Below are 24,957 nucleotides of genomic sequence, written 5' to 3' on the forward strand. Positions count from 1 at the left end.
CACCCAAGAACAATCTGAAGACCACCTGCTTGAATAGTTAAACCTTTTACCACACACATATTAAGAAAATTTGGATTCAGGTTTGCCTGTCTCCATGGTTTTGAGATGATTTTGTACAACTATTAATCAGGTAGATAAGTAATAAAACTTGACCTCACAGATTAGATTGATGTGGTTTAATATCAGTTAGTCAGCACTAGTGCAATTGGCCAATACTATCCCATTGTTTATGTGAGAAGACTGACACCTATTTATTAAATTTCTCAAATCTCCTAGGAATTCAATACATCTGTACCAGATACAGTTTAACAAAGTATATTAAATTAATATTTAGTTTGTCATTACGTGAAGTCTTATAAAATGTAACCATGACAGGAATAAAGTGTTAATGTTTTCATATGGTCCTTAGTTGGAAATTGGAAGGATTAGTATTTTTCTTGCAGCAGCGGGATCTAACTGATGGTCTCTACCTCTGATTATGTGTTGAGATGTTCTCCCTCAGTGTACAGTCATGGTGGTACTCACTTAAAAATGAGTAAAAACTCACAACAAAAGTAGGCTTCCACAAAGACCTCAAGAATGAAGTCCTCCAGTCTCATGTCCAGTCGTCCTGACAGAACATCTCACAACATGCCACTCCAATCAGAGATATGACCATTCACTAATATTGCATTGTCAATTTCAATGCATTGTCACAAATAATTTATGATGCGATCCACTGTTTATGATATCACAGACCATTATCAAACAATAGTTATCATTGTTAATAATTCTAAGAATACTACCTCTATTACATCATAGTGTTAGCATTGTGAGATCCTGGGATTGTTGGAAGTAACTCTGATTATTTACCGGAAGTGTATCAAATGTAAATAGAAGTTAGATGAATGAATGGATTCGGAAGTTGCTAAGAGATAGATTTTAGGGTAAGTGATAGAACATGTTAAGTAATATTGCTAGGACATTGATGTGTTGTTGTCAAGGGAGTAACAGATGTATTACGGGTAGCTTTTAGTCTGAACTGAAATAAACAAGACATGTTTTAATACTCACCAATTGTGTGCTGTTTACATTGGTGGCAGCGGTTAAAAAGAAGATAAAATGGCAGGAATAGGTGTTTCTCAGTGGGACAGTGGTGATAGTAGTGATATTAAGAGTCATTTGAAGCAACTTGAGGCATTTTTCATCGTGAAAGATATGAATGATGACAGGAAAACGGCCGCTAGTCTACACCTATCTTTGAAGGGCGATGCAAGGGAATTCTTCATCAGTCTACCCGATGCTCATCGAGAATGCTATACAGAAGCGAAAGGGGCGTTATTGAAGAGATTTAGCAAGGGACAATCTGTGCAACAGTTTCAATTGGAGTTGACAAACAGGCTTCAGAAGGAAAGTGAGTCTCCGATTGCTTTGAGATTTGCTCTAGAATCATTGTGTCAAAAAGCATTCCCAGATATAACTAGATCTGTTGACCAAGAATGTCTGGTTTTGGCTCATTTTCGAAAAGCCTCGAATGCAAATATAACAGACAAACTGTCGTGGCTAGTAGGTGAAGAGGCCTCATTGGATGATGTTGTAAAGAAGGCAAATCAGATGTATGTAGAATGTGGTCAGAGTAAGAGTGCAACAGTTGGAATGTTAGCAGGTAGTGCCATGTCACATGAGGATGATCAATCTATTGTTGCTAAATCAGAAGAGTTGAAGTTAGCTCAACAGTCATTGTCAGAAACTGTAGCTGCAGTTGTAAAGTCAGCAGAGTCAAAGAAAAGGGAAGTAAAATGTTATTCATGTGGCAGATTGGGTCATATTGCTAAGGAATGTTTCAAGAAATTCAGTGGACAATGTCACAGGTGTGGTCGTGCAGATTGTCAGGCAGGTCGATTGGGGAAACAAGATTTCAGGGAAACTACTAGAGGCTAGAAATGATGGGTGAACATTTCTGGCTAATGAATTTTTCGCCAACAAATAACTGGGAAAGAACTGTATCTGCTACAATATCTGAAGAAAAATCTGATTATTCAAAGATTGAAATTCCTGGTTATATTGGGGGGAGAAAGTGTAGGTGGTTGTAAGATACTGGAGCTCAGATCAGTGTTATTACTGAACAGTTAGCCATGCATATGAGAGGCAAACGTGACAAACCTCATTTTTCACCACGAACTGTAGATGGGGAGAGAATATCTGTTGTGTCTGATTTAACCACAGACTGCAAGATTGGGTCAAATTATATGGATTCACACCGGTTTACAGTAGTGAGGAAATCAGCTTACCCAGCTATTTTTGGTATGGACATCATATCTAAACTAGGACTGAAATATACTCTGGGTGATGACTGTTGTGAATTGAGAGACTCGTCGAATCAGAAAAATGTATCAGAGAAATGTTCATCATCTCCTCAAGTCAACTTGATTTACGCTACAAGTAATGTGACATTTTCCCCTTGTCAGTTTGTAGTTGTGAGAGGTACTGTTGCAAATGGAGAAGAAATGTCTGGAAATATTGGACTTGTTGAATTGGCTGGATATCGAGGGTGTGGATTGGATGTGGCAGAGTATTAGAGAAGGTGAGAGATAATGGTACCATATTGTTGCACATGACTAACCCACACAATGATAGTGTTCAGATAACAGCTGGAACAGTGATTGGGACATTTTCTACTGACTTGATTGATAATCCTGTTATTGCGAGCATTCCTGAGAAAGCAAGTACAACGGAGATATCTACAGGAGAGAAGATTGACAAGATGGCAAGAGAATTGTCGAATGATTCTGATGTAAGCTCAGATCAACAGAAGAGACTCTACTAAGTCATAAAGAAGAATTCTGATGTGTTCTCTATAAATGGGGAATTAGGCCGTACAAATGTAATCAAACACTGTATTCCAACTGGCGATTCAACACCGGTGTCACAGAGGCCAGGCCGGGTACCCCACAATAGATTGAAAGATATTGAGGGATTTGTTCAGGACAGTTTGGATAAGGGACTCATTAGACCTAGCAACAGTCCTTGGGCCAGTCATTTAGTGCTTGTACAGAAGGCAGATTCAAGTACACGCTATTGTGTGGACTTTACTCGTTTGAATGATCGGACAGTAGGCGACAGCTTTCCAATACCCAGGATCGACGATAGTCTAGCTGCCCTTGGTAAAGCCACAATTTTCATGACGTTAGATTTGAATAAGGCCTATTACCAGATTCCCATGAATGAAGATGACAAATCAAAAACAGCCTTTGTGTGTCATAAAGGTTTGTTTGAATTTAATGTGATGCCCGTTGGGCTAAAAGGTGCTCCACAAACATTTCAACTTATGATGCTGAATATAATGGGTGACCTCAATTGGGAAAACATGCTGATATATCTGGACGATATTATAATTAACTCAAGAAGTTTTGACGAACATCTTGAACATATTCAGAAAGTGTGTGATAGACTTAGACAGGCAGGTCTGAAACTGAATGGAAAGAAATGCAACTTTGCCAAGAAGAAAGTGAAATACCTTGGTCACATAGTGGATGAGAGTGGTATCAGACCAGATCCAGGGAAAATATCTGCAGTGAAAAACTTTCCTCGACCAACGTGACTGAAGTGAGAAGGTTCTTAGGTTTAGGGTCTTATTATAGGAGGTTTGTGCATGATTTTTCTCAAATTGCTAAACCACTGAATAGTCTGACTGAGAAAAATGCTATTTTTGTGTGGACAGATGAGTGTTATGTGAGAAATTGAGTAGTACCCCTTTGCTGGTATATCCAAACTTTGAGGAAGAATTTGTGGTAGAGACAGATGCTAGCATCATTGGGTTAGGGGCAGTCCTTAGTCAGTCTGGTAGAGTGATCGAGTATGCTTCTCGGACATTATCGGCACCTGAACGAAATTATTCGGCAACAGAAAAAGAATGCTTGGCAGTAGTATGGGCTCTAGATAAATTCTGCATGTATTTGGAAGGAAACAAGTTTACAGTGATAAGTGACCATAAACCATTGTCCTACTTGCTGAAGTTGAAAGAACTAAAAGGGAAGTTGGCCAGATGGCGTGTTGCTATGGAGAACTATGATTTCAAGATTCAACATCGTCCAGGCGAAGAAATGGTTGTACCGGTTGCCTTGTCACGTGCGCTGCAAAATGTTGAGGTTGATGCTATTTGCCTAGGGGGTCTATGGACAAAAGAAGAAATAGTGTTGTTACAAGACAGTGACCAAGACATACAGGCTATGAAAGAGTGGTTGGAGACGGGTAATAAACCTAAAGATATCTCAACACATGTGAATAGTCTACTAACTTGGATATCTCAACACATGTGAATAGTCTACTAACTGCACAGGGCAAGATGCTGAAAATATTGGAGGGTGGGCTGGTGATAGAAGCGGTAGATGGTAAACAGAACTGTGTGTCCTAAGAGAGAAGCAAAGACTATGCTAACAGTATAACATGACAGGATGGGACATTTTGGACCAGACAAAACTCTAGATGCTGTTAGAAGTGAATTCTTCTGGTTCAGATGGAGGAATGATGTGATTTCATGGAGTAAGTCCTGTCAGAAATGTCAAATGAGGATAAATCCAACTCAACCGGATAAGCAGCCAGTAGGAAATCTTGACATTCCAGTGAGACCACTCCAGTAATGGCATATAGACTTTGTGGGACCGTTTCTTACAACTGAACGTGGAAACAAATATATTTTTGCTATGACTCATCCTCTGAGTAAATGGGTTGAAGCTTTTCAAGTTCCGGATCAAACAGCTCAAACAACCACAGATATCATTGAGAGGGAGATAGTGAGTAGGTATGGAGTACCAGAACAGATTCATTCAGACAGAGGAACAAATTTTGAATCTGCAGTGCTGAAAGAATTGTGTGAAAAACTTGGAATTCGACGGACACGCACAGCACCTTACAACCCTGCTTGTAATGGGCAGGTAGAAAGGATGAATCGGAACATTGCAGAGAGACTATCAATGATGATAGAGGCAAAGGATCAAAAGGACTGGGATGTTAAATTGCCTAATGCAATATCTTCCATAAGAATGGTTCCAAGCACTGCAACTAAAGAGACACCCTTTAAAGTTTTGTTTGGGTTTCAGCCGAGAAACCAGGAAGTGTGTTTATGTCAAACAAAACCCATAACATTGAAGAGATGAGAGAAGAAGTTCGGTCTAGGATTGTAAGAGAACAGTTGGGAAGGAAAGAAAGACAGAGTAAGTATGTGAAGTTCCGACCATATGAAGAAGGGGAGAAAGTGTGTATGTATCATCCACATAAGGGAAATGGACTGTCTAGAAAGTTAGTGGGTAATAGATGGTCAGGGCCATTTACAGTGATCAAGAGACTGGGACAGACATCATATAAGATAGTACCTCTTAGGGGGCGTGGTTCACAAGAGTGGTGAATCATAGAATTCTAAAGAGACATTTCAGTCGACCAGGTCACCTCCAGGAACCTGATACTATCGAGCATGAGCAGTGTGTGTCATCAGAGACTGTGACAGGTGAAACTAAACAGATAACTGCTGAAAGAGAAAGTGATCAGTGTGACAGTGCGCAGCAGTTTGTGTTTCCGTTGGACTGTATTTCCACATGTGATGAAGAGACTAGTCGAGAGTGAGAAGTTCAAGGAGACTGAGACATGCCCCATCATGGCAAAAAGATTATGAACTCTAAATTGAATAATTAGGTGTTTTGTAAAAAGTGTTATTGATAATTAAATGTATATATTGTATTTAAGTATTTTCTAATTAATTTGCATTTTTGAAGTGTACATAGAAGAGGTTACTCTTATAGTTTAGCAATAAGCATTCATTGTCTAGGAGGGAGGAATGTTAGCATTGAGCGAATGGGCTAAGGGGAGTAACTCTGATTACCGGAAGAGTAATTACCAGAAGTGTATTTACTGGAAGTGTATCAAATGTAAATAGAAGTTAGATGAATGAATGGATTTCGGAAGTTGCTAAGAGATAGATTTTAGGGTAAGTGATAGAACATGTTAGGTAACAGTGCTAGGATATTGATGTATGGTTGTCAAGGGAGTAACGGATGTATTACGGTTAGTATTTAGTCTGAATTGAAATAAACAAGACATGTTTTTATACTCGCCCGTTGTGTGCTGTTTACATTAGCCATAAATCCTGTATTTTGGCTGCAGACACACTAACTAAATCTTCAGATTTTCAACAGAAGTCCTCTTCACTGTCAACTAGACACAACTAGTTGTTCCCCTGACAGCACATGTAGCTCTTCAGCTCTTCCTTACAAAAAGGCGGGAAAAAGTAACTTCTTTCCTGTGTGTGCTGGAGTCAACATCTGGTTTTTTTTGTCGTTCTAGCACCTGGTATAAGGTAGTCACACTGTTTATCAATTTCTTCAGAAATATTATTATTACGAGGCTGGAACTGGTTTGGGTGTTGAAGGGGTCAAGGCATAGAGGTCGTCCCATACGATAGAGTCCTCTTTCTTCTTAGCGGCCTCCTTGCACTTCGCCTTGACTATAGAGGCATCTAGCTTCATGAAGAAAGACTTGGATAGGGGAGAGCACGTCACATCTCGACTCGCCCGTACATGAAGCTTCCCTACACTTCCAGCAGAAGTTATGTGGATCTCCAGTAAGCATGAACTGGCCACACTTCTGACATGTCGGGGAAGTGGAGGACGCCATAGTAAGAGATACACTTCCAATCGAGCCAGATCGTAATAATAATATTTCTGAAGAAATTTATAAACAGTGTGACTACCTTATACCAGGTGCTAGAACGACCAAAAAAAACAACAGATGTTGACTCTAGCACACACAGGAAAGAAGTGACATTTTTCACGCCTTTTTGTGAGGAAGAGCTGAAGATCTACATGTGCTGTTATGGGAACAACTAGTTGTGTGTAGTTGACAGTGAAGAGGACTTCTGTTGAAAATCTGAAGATTTAGTTAGTGTGTCTGCAGCCAAAATACAGGATTTATGGCTATGATGTAATAGAGGTAGTATTCTTAGAATTATTAACAATGATAACTATTGTTTGATAATGGTCTGTGATATCATAAACAGTGGATCGCATCATAAATTATTTGTGACAATGCATTGAAATTGACAATGCAATATTAGTGAATGGTCATATCTCTGATTGGAGTGGCATGTTGTGAGATGTTCTGTCAGGACGACTGGACATGAGACTGGAGGACTTCATTCTTGAGGTCTTTGTGGAAGCCTACTTTTGTTGTGAGTTTTTACTCATTTTTAAGTGAGTACCACCATGACTGTACACTTAGGGAGAACATCTCAACACATAATCAGAGGTAGAGACCATCAGTTAGATCCAGCTGCTGCAAGAAAAATACTAATCCTTCCAATTTCCAACTAAGGACCATATGAAAACATTAACACTTTATTCCTGTCATGGTTACATTTTATAAGACTTCACGTAATGACAAACTAAATATTAATTTAATATATACTGAACCAAATTAAAATTTTAACCAGTTATCATTGTGGGCCCTTATTGTGTATTTTAACAGTAATGGCCACGTATTGTCTTCAGATAACACCATCTTTGTGCAGGTGCATCAATCAAAATCATGTGCACTATAGTGGCAAAAGTGTTTTTTCACGTGCAACTGGTCACATGGCCATAATACCGCACGTGTTTTCAGCCATACTTGTTAGCAGTCATTAACAAAAAAAGAAAAACACAAGAAAACAAAAGTCTTTACGGCTATTTGTCATGCCACGCCTTTCAAATGTGCAACGTGAACGTGCCATCGGCATGTTGCAGACGGGAAGGTCCGTAGCTGAAGTCGCAAGGACGATGGGTTGTAGTCGACGGACTGTTTATGATTTACAGACGCGTCTACAGCAAACGGGTACCATCGCTGATCGCCCTGAGCCAGGTCGACCACGTGTGACGTCACATGCAGTGGATCGCCAGATTGTCTTACGTCACCCCCGTAACCGATTTTGACGGCTACATCAACCAGAAATGAACTGTTTAGGGGTAGACTGAGTGCGCAACCTGTTCGAAACTGTCTGAGAACTGCTCACCTTCATTCATGACGACCATACTGCTGACTCAATTACACTCAACTCAAATTGTGGGCACATCGACACTTACGATGGACTCAGAGGAATTGGAATCAAGTCGTCTTCAGTAAATGAATCCTGATTTAATCTTCGATTTGCTGATGGTAGGGCGAGGGTGTGGAGGCGCCGTCATGAACGTTACGCCCAGTGTTATGTACAGGAAGTTGACAGATTTTGAGGCGGAAGTGTCATGGTGTGGGGTGCTTTCTGTGGCAATGCACGTTCCAGGCTTCTTGTCATCCGTGGCAACCTCAACGCTGCTGCTTACCGCGACCAGGTACTGGCACCAGAACTTCTGCCTTTTATGGCAGCACATGGACCCGGTTTGATCTTCCAACACGACAATGCCAGACCCCACACAGCAATTTTGACAAGGAATTTCCTTCAGAATGCGGGAGTCAACATCATGGACTGGGATGCTCTTGGCAGAAGTCTGCGCACTCTCCAGAACCAACCACAGAATTTGCAAGATCTTGGCACCATTTTGCAGCAACAATGGCGTCGTCTTCCGAATCATGTGTTCACAAGCATCACAAGGAGGCATTGTGTGGCAGTTGTCAACGCACATGGTGGCCATACATGCTACTGAACTTGTGTGCCATCAGATTCTCGTGCTTGGGACTTATTACCGAATGCCGTAGGTGCTTGGAACAAATTATGGTTACCACCGTTAATTAAAATGCTTCTTTGGACATTAATGATTAAAAATGATCTTGTCTGATACATTTGTCCGTTGTATATCATATATGGGATTACTTTTAAAAATGTGAAGTTTTTAATTTGACTCAGTATACTTTGTTAAACTGTATCTGGTACAGATGTATTGAATTCCTAGGAGATTTGAGAAATTTAATAAATAGGTGTCAGTCTTCTCACATAAACAATGGGATAGTATTGGCCAATTGCACTAGTGCTGACTAACTGATATTAAACCACATCAATCTAATCTGTGAGGTCAAGTTTTATTACTTATCTACCTGATTAATAGTTGTACAAAATCATCTCAAAACCATGGAGACAGGCCAACCTGAATCCAAATTTTCTTAATATGTGTGTGGTAAAAGGTTTAACTATTCAAGCAGGTGGTCTTCAGATTGTTCTTGGGTGTTACTGGTGTTGCATGGTCAAATTCATACACAAGTTATAACAATTTAAGTATGGTCAAGGGGAGGTAATCCAATGGCAAAATCATGATGATGATGAATAGTCAATACTGTCAATACCATATGACCTTGTTATCATTGACTAGTTTAGCATTGTGGTCCCTACAAGTAATGCTGCTACTGTTATCAACAGTGGGCAGCTGTATTCCTTCATGCATCATACAAACAACACATTGTCAGTTTTGACGATTCACGTTTCTATTACTGATGAGAGCTGGTACAAATTTAGTGAATCACACCTAGTGATCACACCTAGTGAAGTACAAATATGTCATAGATTAAGACTTTCAAAGTGATACAACTGTCATAGCTCCAAGTTTGTTACACTGTAAGACTCTCTTGTCATGTATACAAACATATCTTGACACATCACATTGTATTAAGTATTAAAGTAATTAACTGCTATTTACATGACATATTGGAGAATATGGGGTAAAACAGTGTGTCAAGAAGCTTTTGTGCAATGAGTCTGTGCTAGATTTGGCAATGACATGTTATGATCACCTTCACTACAGTGTATTTGAAAACAACATATTGATGAAGCTCTAAACCAATGTACAGACATATATTAACATCATATTTCATCACATGTCAAAGTTAGAAAGACTCAAATTTTAGGCATATGCACATAGACTGATAGTTTTGGCAATATTCCACAAAACTTGTTTTGGATGTGTACAGAACTTGTGAGGACTGTTCCATAATATAGTGACAAATGTTTAAATAAAAGGGCTCTCTACTGCAATCTTCATTATGAACAACATTTTTCACAGTCTTCTGCATTGGATGTCTGAGCATGAGAGATGGATGGGCTGGCTACTTGTACTCAGGCCTTGTGGTTGTATCACAAACTCACTCAAATCATTTGAGCAGACATTATTTCACACTTCACAGAAACAACAAAGAGAAAAGTGCCTGCAGTCCGACATCTAAGGCACACTTGTATACATATAGATTTGGGATGGAGATGTACATATTTATCACATTCTTAGCTGTGTCGTACCAATGGAACAAGCTAAAAATAACTTTCACAAAACATAGTTATGCATCATTTACACAATATCTACAACAGAGGAATCCATTTCTTGGAAATGTTACTGGGTATGTATGAACTAAATGCTTGGGAGAAGCCCTTCAGATACATACACTTGAATATAACACCAACACTCATGTCTGTTGAGATTATTTCCAGGTTTCAAGACAAACAATTGACTGTCTCTGGATGTGTATGCAAGATATGTCATGATATGTCGATGGCTTCAGCATCCAGGTTGGCTGTCCAGGCCACCAAGTCATCCACCTCCTTCTCCCATGGCTCATCCTTGGGGTTGAGGGCAGGCAAGGCACTGTCCAACACTATATCGGGTGCAGGAGCTGGAACAAACAATCATCTCTCATGTATCGATGTCCTCCATGACAGTCACTGACACTCTTATCACAAAAGCACAAATTCTTTCGTGTTTGTATTCAACTGTGGGTATGTGTGTGGACACCAGATCTTGATCAGTTTAGAATTGTTTTGGCTATCAACATTCTTCCAGAAACCATAACCATAGAGCTTGATGGATGACTGATGCAATGCAATTGTATAAGCTCTACCTGTCGACCACCAGTTTAGAAACTACAAATGAAACAAAAGAAGTTGCCTCTTCTGTTTAGCTACACAATCACTGCTGTCTCTCCAACTGACTGACTGGTATTGGTTACCTTAATGTACGACTACAGTATTGTTAGAGTCATATTCAGGAGTTTGCTGAGGCAGTCCTTACTTGGAGATACTCGTGGAGGAAGGTATATCTTCTTCATTCGTTCGAGTCTGTTGAGTTTAGCTGCTTTATCTTCCTCTGCTGTAGGTCTCATCCCAAAACGACCATACATCAGAGCAGAGTGTCTGGAACAAACATCAGAATTTACAACAAAATAACATATGTATGCAGTTGGGTTTTTTAAAACATACAATCCTAGTAAAGAATTTTACTTCATTCGAAGTTCCAACGTTTGATAAAGGAAAAAACACAAGGTACAGTAAGTTTGAATCCAATCATTGCTCACAACCTTTCAGCAATCTGCGTAAGTTTCAAAAGGGAAATGACCAAACTAGACTGGATGGTTTCAGTACAGTGATCATATCCATGCCACATGTACATATATAACCTTAATGTAGGTTTACATACTTAGGCTAGTAAGTGCCAGATGACAAGGATACTTACTCCTGCATCTGTTTCTTGACCTGCACTTGTACCTCCTCTGGGGGCAGCCCCATGTGTACTTGCTGCAACACTGGCTTGTCCCGGATTGCCTCCAATACTATCAGTACACAACCAACATTCAAATATCAGAACAATGTGAATCAACTAATTTTGGATGCAAGATAAAATTTACAAATGATAATGTATGACACATAAGGCTAAAACCTAGCAAAATCCAAGGTATTTTTTATATTTGTATACTTATCCTGCATTTCTCGTGGGGAGGAAGCTCTGCGATGGGTGGGTCTGTGTAGATGTAGTAACGCAGGATACAAATATAAAAGATATCTAGGATTTTACTAGATTTTTAACTTATCCTGCTTTATTCCATAATGCATCTGAATCCTATGGAAACGGTGGAGGGCTTAACTTCAGATGTGGTCTTCCATCTAAACTCTCCAAGATCCCTCAGCCAATCAGGGAACAATGACTAAAGGGCCAAAGCTTGTGTGCTCCTTGCACGTCTTCTAAAGTGACATCTCGTTGGTAGTGACTGGCGAAGACTGTGTCAGATCGCCAGAAACACCCTTCCATAATGGTGAGTATGGAGCAGTTGATGTGAAGCACTATGATGCGATTGATACCGGAACGAAGATAAAACAGTGCTGTGCACTCACCAGACACAGAACAAGCTCTTGTTCATCCTCCGCTCCCACTAAAGGAAAAGGGAGGATCTGTCAGTCTGTCCTTGGAGCTGGTTCTTGGTGATAAAATCCCTGCACAGTTCTAGGTGAACAGCTCTGTGCACTCCCTGCTTAACCTGACCCATATCACGTCTAGTGCATGGATCTCACCGACATGCGCTGCCCTGGCCTCCAGCCTCCAGGCAAGTGAGGACGACATTCAGGCCTGGGGGTCTCAATTCCGCCTTCTAGTCTTCCAATTCATCTGGAGCGAAGTAGGGCTTGGCGTTGTTCTTACAATCTTCCGGAATCACCAAGATGGAGTTGAAGGCCACAAGATATGTAGTGATGGTTCTGCCCATTAAATGTCGTTTGTGAAGCAGGAACAGCAGGAACTTGGCCAGGAATTGAGCAGACGCAGTGGTGCGCTCCTGATGTTTTTCTTTGCAGAAACTTTCGAAGGAAAGCCACCTGTCGTCATAGAGATTCCTGGTGAATGGTCGGTGAGTCAGTGTAAGGGCCATGCCGCTCTGGCTGAGCTTTTAGCCCTTCCTAGAGGATGCTGAAGGCGACGACTGCCCAAGCCTGTGGATCCGGGACCGGTGATACAAAGGTGTGGATCTGGTAGTTTTGGCTGGTGGCGAATAGGTCAATGTTTGGGTGACCGAGGTGCTGACAAACAAGAGCTAAGGCATCAGGGTGGAGCTTCAACTCTGTGGGAGCGACTTTGTCCAGTCAGGATAGGGCATCTGCTAGAATGCAGCCCGGGATGTGTTGAACCCGGAATCGGAGCCCCTGTTGATTGACCAGGTTGAAGAACCGGAACGTCTGCTGAAGCATTGAATGGGAGTGAGTCGTACCCTGGTTCTAGAGGCACCAAACGACAGTGATGTTGTCTGTCAAGATGGTGAGACGTGCATCCTGAAGGATTTCCTTCCAGTGGGAGAGAGCCAGTATGAGTGCTTCCAGTTTGAGGTTGTTGATGAGCCATAGTTTTGATACGGCAGACCACAGCTTCAAGGCGACCTGTCCTTCCAGGTGCACCCACCAACCTTGAAGAGGGGCGTCAACGAATTGGTGCGATGAGGTCACAAGCTGTCAAGGAAACGCCTTCTAAGACGTTCGATTCCACCGGAAGTGAGGCATGAGACAATCCGGAAGGACAATGGATATCAAGGGGTCTCAGTGTCTGATGTACGGGGCTAGAAACATCTGGATGGGACGTAGCTGTAGCTGACCTGAGGAGGTTACGTCCTGTGCTGACGTCAGGAGGCCCAAGATCACTTGCCACTGGCGCAGTGTGCGTGATTGGTGAAGAGCCAGAAGCAGGCGGAGTTGGATCTGATCCAACCTGTCCCTGGGTATGGAGAGGATGTCTTGACTGGTTTGGAAGAGACCCCTAATGAATTGTAGGCAGAATTATGGCGTGAGTTTCTGACTTCCAGAAGTTGATTAGCCATCCCACTTGAAGTAGGAGGCATTGTGTAAAGTCCTTGTGATAAAGGAGTGTCGCCATGTCCTTGTGGTTCAGGAGGCAGTTGCCTCAACCTGGACACCTCTCAAGTGGAGGAACGACGTTATCGGCTTGGTGATGCGTGTAAATAGCCATGGGGCCGAAGAAATTCCAAACAAGAGGACCACTCATTGGTAGCGGACACCCATGAAGATGAATTGGAGGAATTTCCTGTCGTCGGGGTGGATTGGGACATGTAGATATGCATCTTGGATGTCCAGGCTGATGAGGGCGTCGTGAGCCTGTATCCTGGACCAGAGGAGCCTGAGAGTGCTCAATCTTAGGTGGATGGGCCAAGTAGTGCTTGTTGAAGGAGTAGTATAGGTAATGGTGATTCTGGTTCACTTCCACTGGAGCCGGATTTATATACCTATACTGCTACTACAGGTGGCATTTTTTATGCAAAAATGATGATGCGATTAAACAATAGTCATAAGTCTAAACTAAATTGTAATGAAAATATTCTCTATTATTTTTACTTATACGTATACCATTATTTTTAACGAAGTGATATTCAACATTTTTACTAAGTTCTTCGTTCATTTTACTAGGACACCAGGCTATATACTCTTCTTGGTAATTGGAAAGAAACAATTGATGACCGTATTTGGTTGGTTTGACATCAAAATATAATATATACCTTGTGGTAATTCTCTCCATTTGATAATTTTGTCCCTGAGCATAAATGTTTCAATAGCTTTTTCGAGTTCTTCCTTTGTTGGTTTGTAATTCTCCATTATTATATACTTATGTGTGCATTCATTTAAATGTGATCTAATGATAGTAAGCAATCTATTTTTAATCTCCAACAAGTTCTTTGGTTTTAGGCACGGAATAATTGACGCGCTTGTTGCCTCCCCTGTTCTATGAACGTTTTTTTCTCGTCTTCGCTAATATCACTGGTCTTACGAGAATTGGATCGAATCTCCTGCTTCATTACGTTGTATTTAGTGAGTTCTGACAACACTAAACGAAACTCCTCCTCGGATATCTTACAATCAGCCAGTGCTGTTGAAATATGATCCTCAATGCTGTTCAACTTTGTTTCGGCGAGTATCCGAATATTATCGTGTTTTAATGCTTTCTTTTGCAACTTACGAGAAATGAATTTTATCGTTATTCCTGCCAGTCCTGAGACTCCGGTCGCTATTTCCATGCCAAGTACGATAGGCGCGGCGATTATAGTTGATAGTAAACCAACACCGGCTACACCGAGTCCCATGTCAGCTGTTACAAGCACGGTGTCAACTCCGTCCAGAGCATTCACGGCTCTGCGATACTTTTTATACAATCCAAGTCTCAACTCCCTCTCCTTCTCTATTCGATGTTTTATGTCGCTTATTTGATGTAATTGAAATCCATCAACAGTATCCATCTTTTCAAATGCCTCATCGAGCGCCGGATATAAACTCAAAGTGTATATTACGGTGATATAATAGTCTTTAATTGGTCTTGCTTAAATGTTTTGAGAGTATACATCAACCTTATCAAATGTATATCATGCGGCATGAATAACTTAGTAAGAGAAATACTGTCACTTTTAATAATTTGGACCCCTTCAAAGATTGCAACGGGTGATGCTCCAATATGAATAATACTGCAACGTCGACGCTCGTGTTTCTTGAGCCATTTAATCGATAGACCTGGTAATATTTCGAAGGCATTTTTCGGTGCATCTCCAAACAAAACTTCAATAATAAGCGTAGAAATATTAGGTATTGCACTCAAGTTAACTTTAATATCATTGAATTCACTAACCAAATTTAATCTAACATTTTGGACTGCTGGATGACTATATAACATATGACCTGGGTTTTCTGGCAGGGGAGAGACTACCACACTTTTTCGTTTTGACGGGATATAAGACTCGAGTACGATACCACTATTTATCATCTTAGTTAAATTATGTGATTTACCCATCATCACATACGGTGGAGTAATGATGATATTCAGTAGCCACTTGATGTTTGCTTCAACCATAGTCCATTTATTATCATCGTTGAGAATAATATTGTACGAAGTTTTTTTGATGAGTCTACTAACGTCGACATCGCTTAAATCTTCTAGATTTCCTGGGAATGTAACTTCTTTCCGCTTGAATACATTATCTTGTAAGTGTAAAGCGTATATCTTACCATCGGTACCGGGTCTACCAAATCCTTCTGTGTCTCCGAGATCGGAAAGCGCAATTGTATTACATTGTCTGAGCGTTCCAGGGCCTGATGAATCAACCATTATTTTTAATATGGAGTGTTACACTTAAGTATCCTATAAGTACAGGTTGGTGTTTTACATCTAATACAGAAATTTTGAGGTCTGAAATAATACCACGCTTTAATTTTTTATATTATAATGTTGAAAAAGATTCCGTTCTACAGCTTTTGTATTTTTCATTTTTCACTGGAATAGATCTGAGTAGAGTTGAAGGATTTCGTGTTGAATATTATCCGTTGTAGTGATTTGATCAAGATGGATGCACAACTCTTTATAGGGAACTAAATCAGGTAATTTAAATCCATGCACTGTTTTGTTGAGTGGTATTAATATTTCTAATCTTTCATCTCTTTTAAAAATCCAAGTGTTTCTGCTAAGTTCATGGCAGGAAATAAATGATCTTTTCCAGCATTTAAATTCAGTATCCCATTCGACTCATTTTGTGTGAGACTAGCTCCCAAAGGCTTAAAAAATTAATCATTGAACGCGCATACGCTATAATACCCATCAGGTATAATGTAATTACTATCACCTGATACACTTAGCACCTGAGTATTATGTCTTGCTGCACTTATATTGGTCCACAGCAGGTAATACGTCACATCGCATAGGGCGACTTCAAGTTGACCATCCGAGTTATCGATAGTATGAAGCAGTTCAATAGACTGACCATTTGTTATTCCAGGGAGTGTAACAAACATATTAAATATACAATGATACTATATCATAACTTAAATATGGAATGAACCATTATTTATAATATGGAGTGTTACACTTAAGTATTCTATATGTACAGGTTGGTGTTTTACATCTAATACAGAAATTTTGAGGTCTGAAATAATACCACGCTTTGATTTTTTATATTGTAATGTTGAGAAAGATTCCGTTCTACCGCTATTATATTTTTCATTTTTCACTGGAATAGATCTGAGTAGAGTTGAAGGACTTTCGAGTTGAATATTATCCGTTGTACTGATTTGATCAAGATGGATGCACAAATCTTTATAGGGAACTATATCGGTTAATTTAACCCCCAGTGCTGATGTCTTGAGTACTGTTACATCTCCGAGTGCAAATCCAAGTGTAATTGCTTAGATCCTTTTCTCCAGCACTTAAAATCAGCATCCCATTTGACTCATTTTGTGTGAGACTAATTCCATTAGGCTTAAAAAATTCATCATTGAGTGAGCATATGCTGTAATACCCATCAGGTATAATGTGTTTTTTACTATTTATTACTGTCTCATTATTACCTCTTGCAGCATTTATATTGATCCACCTCGGGTAATACGTTACATCACATAGAGTGACTTCAAGTTGTCCATCCGGGTTATCCATAGTATGAAGCAGTTGAATAGACTGACCATTTGTTATTCCCGGGAGTGTGACATACATATTAAATATACAATGATACTATATCATAACTTAAATATGAAATCAACTTATATTACTAATCAGTCGATTTTAGTAAGTGCCTCTGGTGCTAATTTTTTCGTTAAATTCCCTGATATCTTTGAAAAGTACAGAGTCACAGCAACTAGCGATAAAAGGGTGCACAATTGGTTTCACAACCCAATGCAATTTTGTCAGAATCAGTTAAACTTTGCCATATGGTGTGCCACAACAGAATGTGGTGTATCTCTTTATGCCCCAGGTTTTGAACTGAATAAGTCTGTTTTATCATTTCACGTGTACTATCAGATTAGACGTATATTTAAAGAAATTAGTGCCCCATTACCACAGGATCGAGCATGGAATTCCACAAATAATCCATATGATAATATGGCCTTCGAACATATTTGTAATGAATTTAATGTTTCTACGGGAACAGATATTGTAACAAAGTTTGTGCATCCAAACGATACAACAGACGCTTGGAATGAATTTCTTAATGATAAAACGGAAAATAATTTTACTAAGCCAGGAGTTGTAAGAGTTAATGAATCAATAAGAACTTATGTATGGGCAATTCTTGGTGCACAAACGCAAACACGAACGTCCATTATTGGTTCTGGGACGGCGCTCGATACACAAAAACAGTTTGTCGCAAACGTGGAGGATGCTATTAATTCACCAGTTGACATACCATCTTCTATAAAACGTTATCAAGATGTATTACAGTACGCTCAATCCAAAGTAGACTTTGTTTATGCACCGGGACTATACATGTCTCCAAGTAATATGGAACTTAAGATCGGCCAAGTGATAGGCTATAATAATAAAATTGTTATTGCTACCGATCAACAAAAACAAGGTATAAATTCAGATATTAATACTGAATTCATAGCGCAAACAAACACAGGCAAAACAGGAATAGTCAAGCCACAGTTAGCACATGTTTCACAAACATCTACTAACACACAACCACAAGTACCACCACATATTGTAGCTAAAAATCAACAACATATCGATGAAAAAACACCGCTTTTAGTAGGTGGAGTCACGGCTGGTTTACTCATGATTGGGTTAAATAGTTCTTAGCGAACTGATTTGGTTAAATAGTCTTTAGAGAATACGTACAACAGCCCTGCAATTGCTACGATCAGTGTCCACAAGTTTTGACTAATCCAAGTGGTGGTCTTAGCTAATAAATTCAAGAGCCAGGAAACTATACTCCCTATTATACCGGGAAGTGCAGATGCGGTTTTCCCAGCGAGCTTTCCCAGTGCTGAACCTAATGCTTTTAAATGCTTTTTTATCCACTCTTTTACACCATTTTTATCACTAGGCGGTGTGCCACCTCCTGTACCGCTTGTACCACCGGTTAACGCGAGAGTCAAAGTCGATATAATAAATCCCAATGCGGTTAAAATACTTGCAATGGTTATCCCCTGTTCTCTGAACAATGTTTTAATTTTATCTGCTAGTGAAGTTTCATCGTTGAGGACTTGATCGATAGTTTCTTGAATTCGACTGATTTGTGAACGAAGTGCCTTTCTATTACTGGAAGCAGCTTTGAGGCAGGCCGATCTTTCGTCTTCTAAGTTACGCAATCTTTCTGCGACGTCTACTGAATTCATCGCCCGCCTGTTCAAGTATTGTTTTCTCATAAGCTATATGCTTGTCGATTTCAGATAGCTTAGCTATATTATTGATGAGTTCACCCTGCATTGTTTGCATTGCCTTGTCAAGATCTCGTAATTCCCTAATACTGAACTCTGAATATGGTGATACACTGACCGTGGAATTATCGTAGTAGGTATCCAAGATTTCTCCGAGTCCGTCCGAGGCCACCTTCGAGCTTTCTTTCAAATTATCTATGGTACCTAGTTCATCACGCACAGTCCAAAGAACCTTAGTAGTCTTCGCGGAAAGTTTTGCTCCTCGTGAGTAGTCTACAAAACCTAATTCATCACGAACAGTGCTGATACCGTGTTTAGTGGCTATTGTAGACAAGGCTAGGGGCTTACGAGTACGAGAATTCATAAGATCAATATCAGGCTTGCTACGCAGTCGCAATATTCCTTTACCATCTAATTCAAACTTTGAATAGTCACGACAAATAGGACTAACATCTTTAAAGGTATCGTGATAATCATTAACTTGTAAAAGTTCATCGTTAAGATTCATGCCACCAAAGCTGGTTTCATCAGTACCCTCTTCGATTGTACTAGTATCAGTTATGTTATCTAGATTAAAATCATCCATTTTTATATTAAACATAAGGTTATATAATTTCAATATAACATTGTCTTCGCAATACGGATGCAAGTTAAACCCACAACGTAGACTCAGAGATCCATTAGGGGTCAAAGCAATTCGTCAGTCTGTAACTATAACTAATAACCCAACCCAACCGTCGTAAAAGATCAGGCTGTTGCCGACGCATTAGGTAACCGATTCTATATTCCCCTAGACTTCGAATTACTAGATTCCCACATGCCCTTTTATCAAGCATCCCTAGGTGATAGGTTAGAATACGAACTCACTTTTAATGACTACAACAGAGTAATCAGAGCTGCTGAAGATGCTAGCTATTCCATTGACAATATCTCGCTGGAGTATGATATGATAACAGATCCTGAATTAGCCAGACAAATTCGTAACCAGTATACCGGAAGTTTAGCCATTTTGTATGATCGCATGCTTCGACATCGAAAGATCACGAGGAACAAAAAAGATACGATGTGGAATATCAATCTAAACGTCCCCACGAGATCGTTGAAGGGTATTTTGATGTTGTTCGAGGTCCCCTCCGATGCATTTAAAAGAAATACAGAGAAGTTCTACAATCCCAAGATTACGAAAGTAGAATTGACTATCGAGGGCGTTCCTAATCAACTATATAGCCAAGGAATGCTAGCGTATCAACAGTGGGATGAGATTAAAAAACTTCCTTCTATAAAACGAAGCCCAGAAGTTAACGCGGTCGTGAAAGATCTGTCTCTCGGGGGTGTATCGATGGGTGAATACCTCACCACGAAGTACGTGCTATGGCTCGACATGCGAAGAATGGACGATGACCAACTACACGGCAGTGGGCGAGGAATAGAAAATGCTAGCGAGGGTGTCACTATACAGATAACGAAGCTCCAGGAATCAGCTGGTAAATTAAACATATATTTGTACGTGATTATGGATGCGCAATTTAATATACAGAATGGACGATTCGTGCAAGCAATCTATTGATAATCTTTTACCTAAAGAACCGCACTGCGCTATCATATGCGGTTGTGGAAAAACAGCTTTTATTCTAGATATTTTACAAAGTCATTATCGGGACGTTTTGGATCATATTATTATTCTGTGCCCGACTATAAGCGTTAATAAAACATACCTATCGAGAGATTGGGTAATGAGTGACGACGGGGTACACAGAGTTGATCCGGGCGATCGTTTACAAGACTGTTTACGAGTATGTCACGAAAAATACAAAGGAGAATCAACCCTTTCCGTAATAGACGACCGCAGTGCGAGTAAAGAACTAACCAAAAAGAAAGATATGCTTTCGTATTTAGCATTCTCCGGTCGGCATACTCAGCATTGCGTTTGGGTACTTACTCAAAAATACAACTCTGTCCTGAAAGATCTCAGAGAGCAGATCAAATGGGTAGCCCTGTTTCATTGCAAAGACTGAGATTCATTCGAGGAATGTTTACACGAAAATGATGTTATTTATACCAAGCTCAAACGAGCTAAAGTCAGAAAACTGTTAGCGGCAACGAAGCACTGTAAACTCATATCAAAAACCGATCAACCAGCTGCTTATGCAATTGCTTAGCAAATTATGGTAAAATTATAGCAAAATGTGGCAAAATATAGCAAAATGTGGTAAAATTATAGCAAAATGTAGTAAAATTATAGCAAAATGTGGCAAAATTATAGCAAATGTAGCAAAATTATAGCAAATATAGCAAAATTATAGTAAAAATATGATAAATTGAACATTAGCGGTTAATATGACATAATGTGGTTTGAAATCCTCATTCTTTCACAACAGTTTATTATTACGGGTTGTATTGGATATGCCATATTATATTATGTTAGACTTAGATATCTCCTTAGGTATTACATTATGGAATGGGACGAACTCATCGAACAAATGCTCAAAAAATCTGAAGAACATGTTGATCAACATGTAGATAAATCTTTAGATAAACATAGAGAAAGACTCGCGGCTTTGGTAGCCGGTGGAAAATGTTCCCAATATTTGGGGGGAAATTATACCATCGAAAAAATTGATAATATGACCGACGAAGAGATTAAAAAACTGTACGCTCGTTACGAGTCTAGACTGGGAGCTACCACGACTAAAACGATAGGGTCGGCTATATTACAACTATACACAGTCGTAGCTAGTACGTTTCTTCCTATCCCTGCAGAACATCGCATGTATTTATGCGAATCTCTCGAGAAAGACCCATTCATCGTACACGCTATAAGCTCAGTGAGCTGTGAGTTTTATCATAGATACAGAATGTTCTTAGCTCCACTCACAACAGCTTTAATAACGGCTAGGTATTGTCAATTTAAACATACGTGCCCACTTAATAATAATGGAGACTCAACAAGTGACACCACAACAGATTGGGAACAAGGAGATAATAACCCTGAGTGCACAACCACAACAGATTGCGGAACAACGAGTGAATGAGGAAACACAAAAACAAGCCAGAGTTACTAGGAACCCCCCAAAAATAGCAGCAGGAAGAATGGGCAGACTCACTCTCAAAGCGAAACTAATGAATAATTCAAATATTGATCTGATTAAAACTTGGGCACTAGTAGGAGTTGTTGCTATAGCGCCTGTATGGTTGTTTTATAAGACCGGAGAAGAGAAAACGTCACCCCCGATGTCACAACAACAAGTTCAATTAGAGGTTAACCCTCATATAATGCTATAAGCAGCATGACTACTCCAGTTACAGATGGTAAAATGTTGGTAAACGCAACGTATCATTCAGCAGTGGTCAGCGGCTTGGCCATTGGCTATGCTCGTATAGCTAAAATGATTACTAAAGCCACACCACCAACGCTAGATTTTAATGGTTATGATATCGTTATGGCCGTTCTTCATATAGGATTGGCAATGGCTACAAAAGATATGCTCATCAAACAAGGGCTTATCCCAGAAGATATAATGAAGTAATTAAACATTTGAATATTTTATATTCATATAAACATGGCAACAATTACGATGATGGTCGGTGGAGCTATTGTTAATGCTCTAGCTTTTTCGGGGAGTAATTTTTTATTTTCTAGTATGAGGGAATCAAACGCTAAAGAAGTTGAAGAGGAGCGTAAAAGACATAATAAAGCATTAGAACAACTCGAAAAAGCTCAGTCACAATGGACGCAGCAGAGAATAGAGAGATTAGATTTTATTATGAAAAACTGCGTAGACAGGGACATTCAATTCAAACGTTTAAGAATGTTGAATCTGCCATGCACGAATACTTCCTCGTTTATGGGAAAAAAATTGACCCTATGCCAAAACCAACAATGAGTCAGTTTTATACACCATCAGAGGAACAAAAAGACCGAGAGATCATATTTATCGTGTTGGGGTTGACTGCTGTGGCTATTTATAGCTACACAATAACTACACATAAACCATGACCTAGTTAGGGGAGTCAGAGTGACAGCTAATCAATAAATCACCATGACTGCTAATCTATAAATAGCGTTGAAGGGCTGACTGCTTAATCAATAAATAGCCATGTCTCACCAGTGGAGATGTGATTTTCATTTAGACAAATGATATGATAGATGTATAACCATGAATCTGTGCAGATTTACACTCATGGGAAAGCAGACTCAATGTAACGGACGTTCTGTTGATATTTACTGTGGTATACACTCTTATTACATCAGGCGGGGAAATATAAACTATACATGTTCTGTATGTGGGATAGGGGTCAAAGGTCGTTATTGTTAATGTAAGAAACACGGTGCTGATAGGGTCAGGAACCAGATCATTTATGCTAGGAAGATAGATTACATCAACGAGAGGAATAGGTTGGGGAGAATACGTATTTAGATATATGAAAAATAACCAATTAGACAAATGAATCATTTTGCATATACCATTTAACCACAATGGTTTTTGTCGGAGAGTTGAAGGCTATGGCAAAACAACGTGGTCTACGTGGATATTCTCGAATGAGAAAAGCTCAATTGATCAATTTACTCCGTTTGGAATACAACAAACCCCAGACTTTTAGAGAACTCAAAGCTCAAGCAGAAAACAGTGGGCTGAGAGGTTATTCTCGAATGAGAAGAGCTGAATTGATCGCTTTACTAGATGTTGATAATGATGTTGATAATAAATCAGTTGACGATGTTGATAAAAAACAACAAGAATTTCAAATTTGTACCCACATCGGCCAGCGTTGGTAAATATCTAAGAGGTTGGAAGATGGATATTAATTCCAACATGGATGTTAATGATGTTAAGCCCATCATATCGAGTAAAATTAACGAGGAGTTAGATGATTTACAAAGTATAAAATACCAGCTGACGATTAAAATGTCATTGAGTAAAAGTAACACAGACGATAGCACTGAATATACCGAACCATATTTCCGAAGCAATCAAGAAGTTATAACTGAATCCGATACTATAAGCTCATCATTAGATACATCAATTCAGAGGATACAGGAAACTTTAGAACGCTGGACTAATAGTGGATCGGGTTGGGGTGTGGATAAAATCGATAGTTTATATTTAGATATAGCAAATTATATGCCCTTCAAAGATGGATCTTATATAGATTTACCCCCGTATTATAAGAAGAAAAAAGCCATAATTAATGTAAAAAATAAATCCGATGCCTGTTTAAGAATGATGATAAGATCTGCATTGTTCCCCATAGACAAAAATCCAGATAGACCTTTGAGCTATCCCCAAAACGATGGACTCAACTTTGATGGTATAGACGAACCTACACCAATATCACAAATTGATAAGGTGGAAAAGCAAAATAATTTAGCTATAAATGTTTTCGGACATTCTTCTAAAGGAATTGTTGTACACAGGATAAGCATCGACCTCTGTTGTGGACCTTCATAAGATGGGTGTAGGGCGTCTGTTGCTGTGGCATTTGTTGGTATGGATCAGGTCTAAAGCCCGGAGGCGCTTGTAGGCTTGACTGAACAGGCATTTGTACTGGTACGACAGCTGTAGTGACATGTGTTGGTCAAAAGACGTCGCACCTGTCTTCATCGTGGGGGCCGTAGACGCAAAGATTGTCATAGTGGAGGTCATCATGGGTGCCAAAATGGAGACTACAACAGAGGTGGTAGACGACATGATGTCAGGGTGACGGGTGACATGCAACGTTGCCGGGGGTTTGACATTGTCTTCCGTTTACGGGCCTTACTGGGATACTCTGAGGTACTTGTCGAAAGCTGAAGCACAATAGAATCACAAGAGAATTCACCAAGAATCAACACAACAAAGTGAAACAAAAATCTTTGCTGAGAGATCAACACAGGTCTTTCCACTGTGGGTGACAGCAGTAATGAGCTAATCCGTGATGTCATCACTTCCGTGGTCGCGTTGGAGCTGTGTGATAGGGTTATACTCTCAGCTAGTTGAAACAACTTCTTCTATAGACTTCACACAGCTCTTCTTTCTGTCAAGACAAGCAGTAATATGCATTAAGGAGTAATGCAGGTTAAGTTTAAAAATATATGG

General features: G+C 39.7%; 1 protein-coding gene across 2 annotated transcripts in view; it reads right to left on the bottom strand.

Moving 5' to 3' along the window:
* Positions 1–9,011: 9,011 nt before the first annotated feature.
* Positions 9,012–24,957, bottom strand: part of LOC139478807 (ubiquitin-conjugating enzyme E2 U-like) — a 66,267-nt gene continuing 50,321 nt past the window's right edge. For both annotated transcript variants that reach the window (XM_071261446.1, XM_071261445.1), the window contains exons 8-10: positions 11,430–11,526; positions 10,989–11,110; positions 9,012–10,593 (exon numbers count right to left, since the gene is read on the bottom strand). In XM_071261446.1, coding sequence (XP_071117547.1) covers positions 10,460–10,593; positions 10,989–11,110; positions 11,430–11,526 — 353 coding nt within the window. In that variant the 3' untranslated portion in view covers positions 9,012–10,459. The remainder of the gene's footprint in view (positions 10,594–10,988; positions 11,111–11,429; positions 11,527–24,957) is intronic.

This window comes from Haliotis cracherodii, unplaced genomic scaffold (assembly GCF_022045235.1).
Source record: "Haliotis cracherodii isolate W230 unplaced genomic scaffold, xgHalCrac1.p SCAF_4, whole genome shotgun sequence".
NCBI lineage: Eukaryota > Metazoa > Mollusca > Gastropoda > Lepetellida > Haliotidae > Haliotis > Haliotis cracherodii.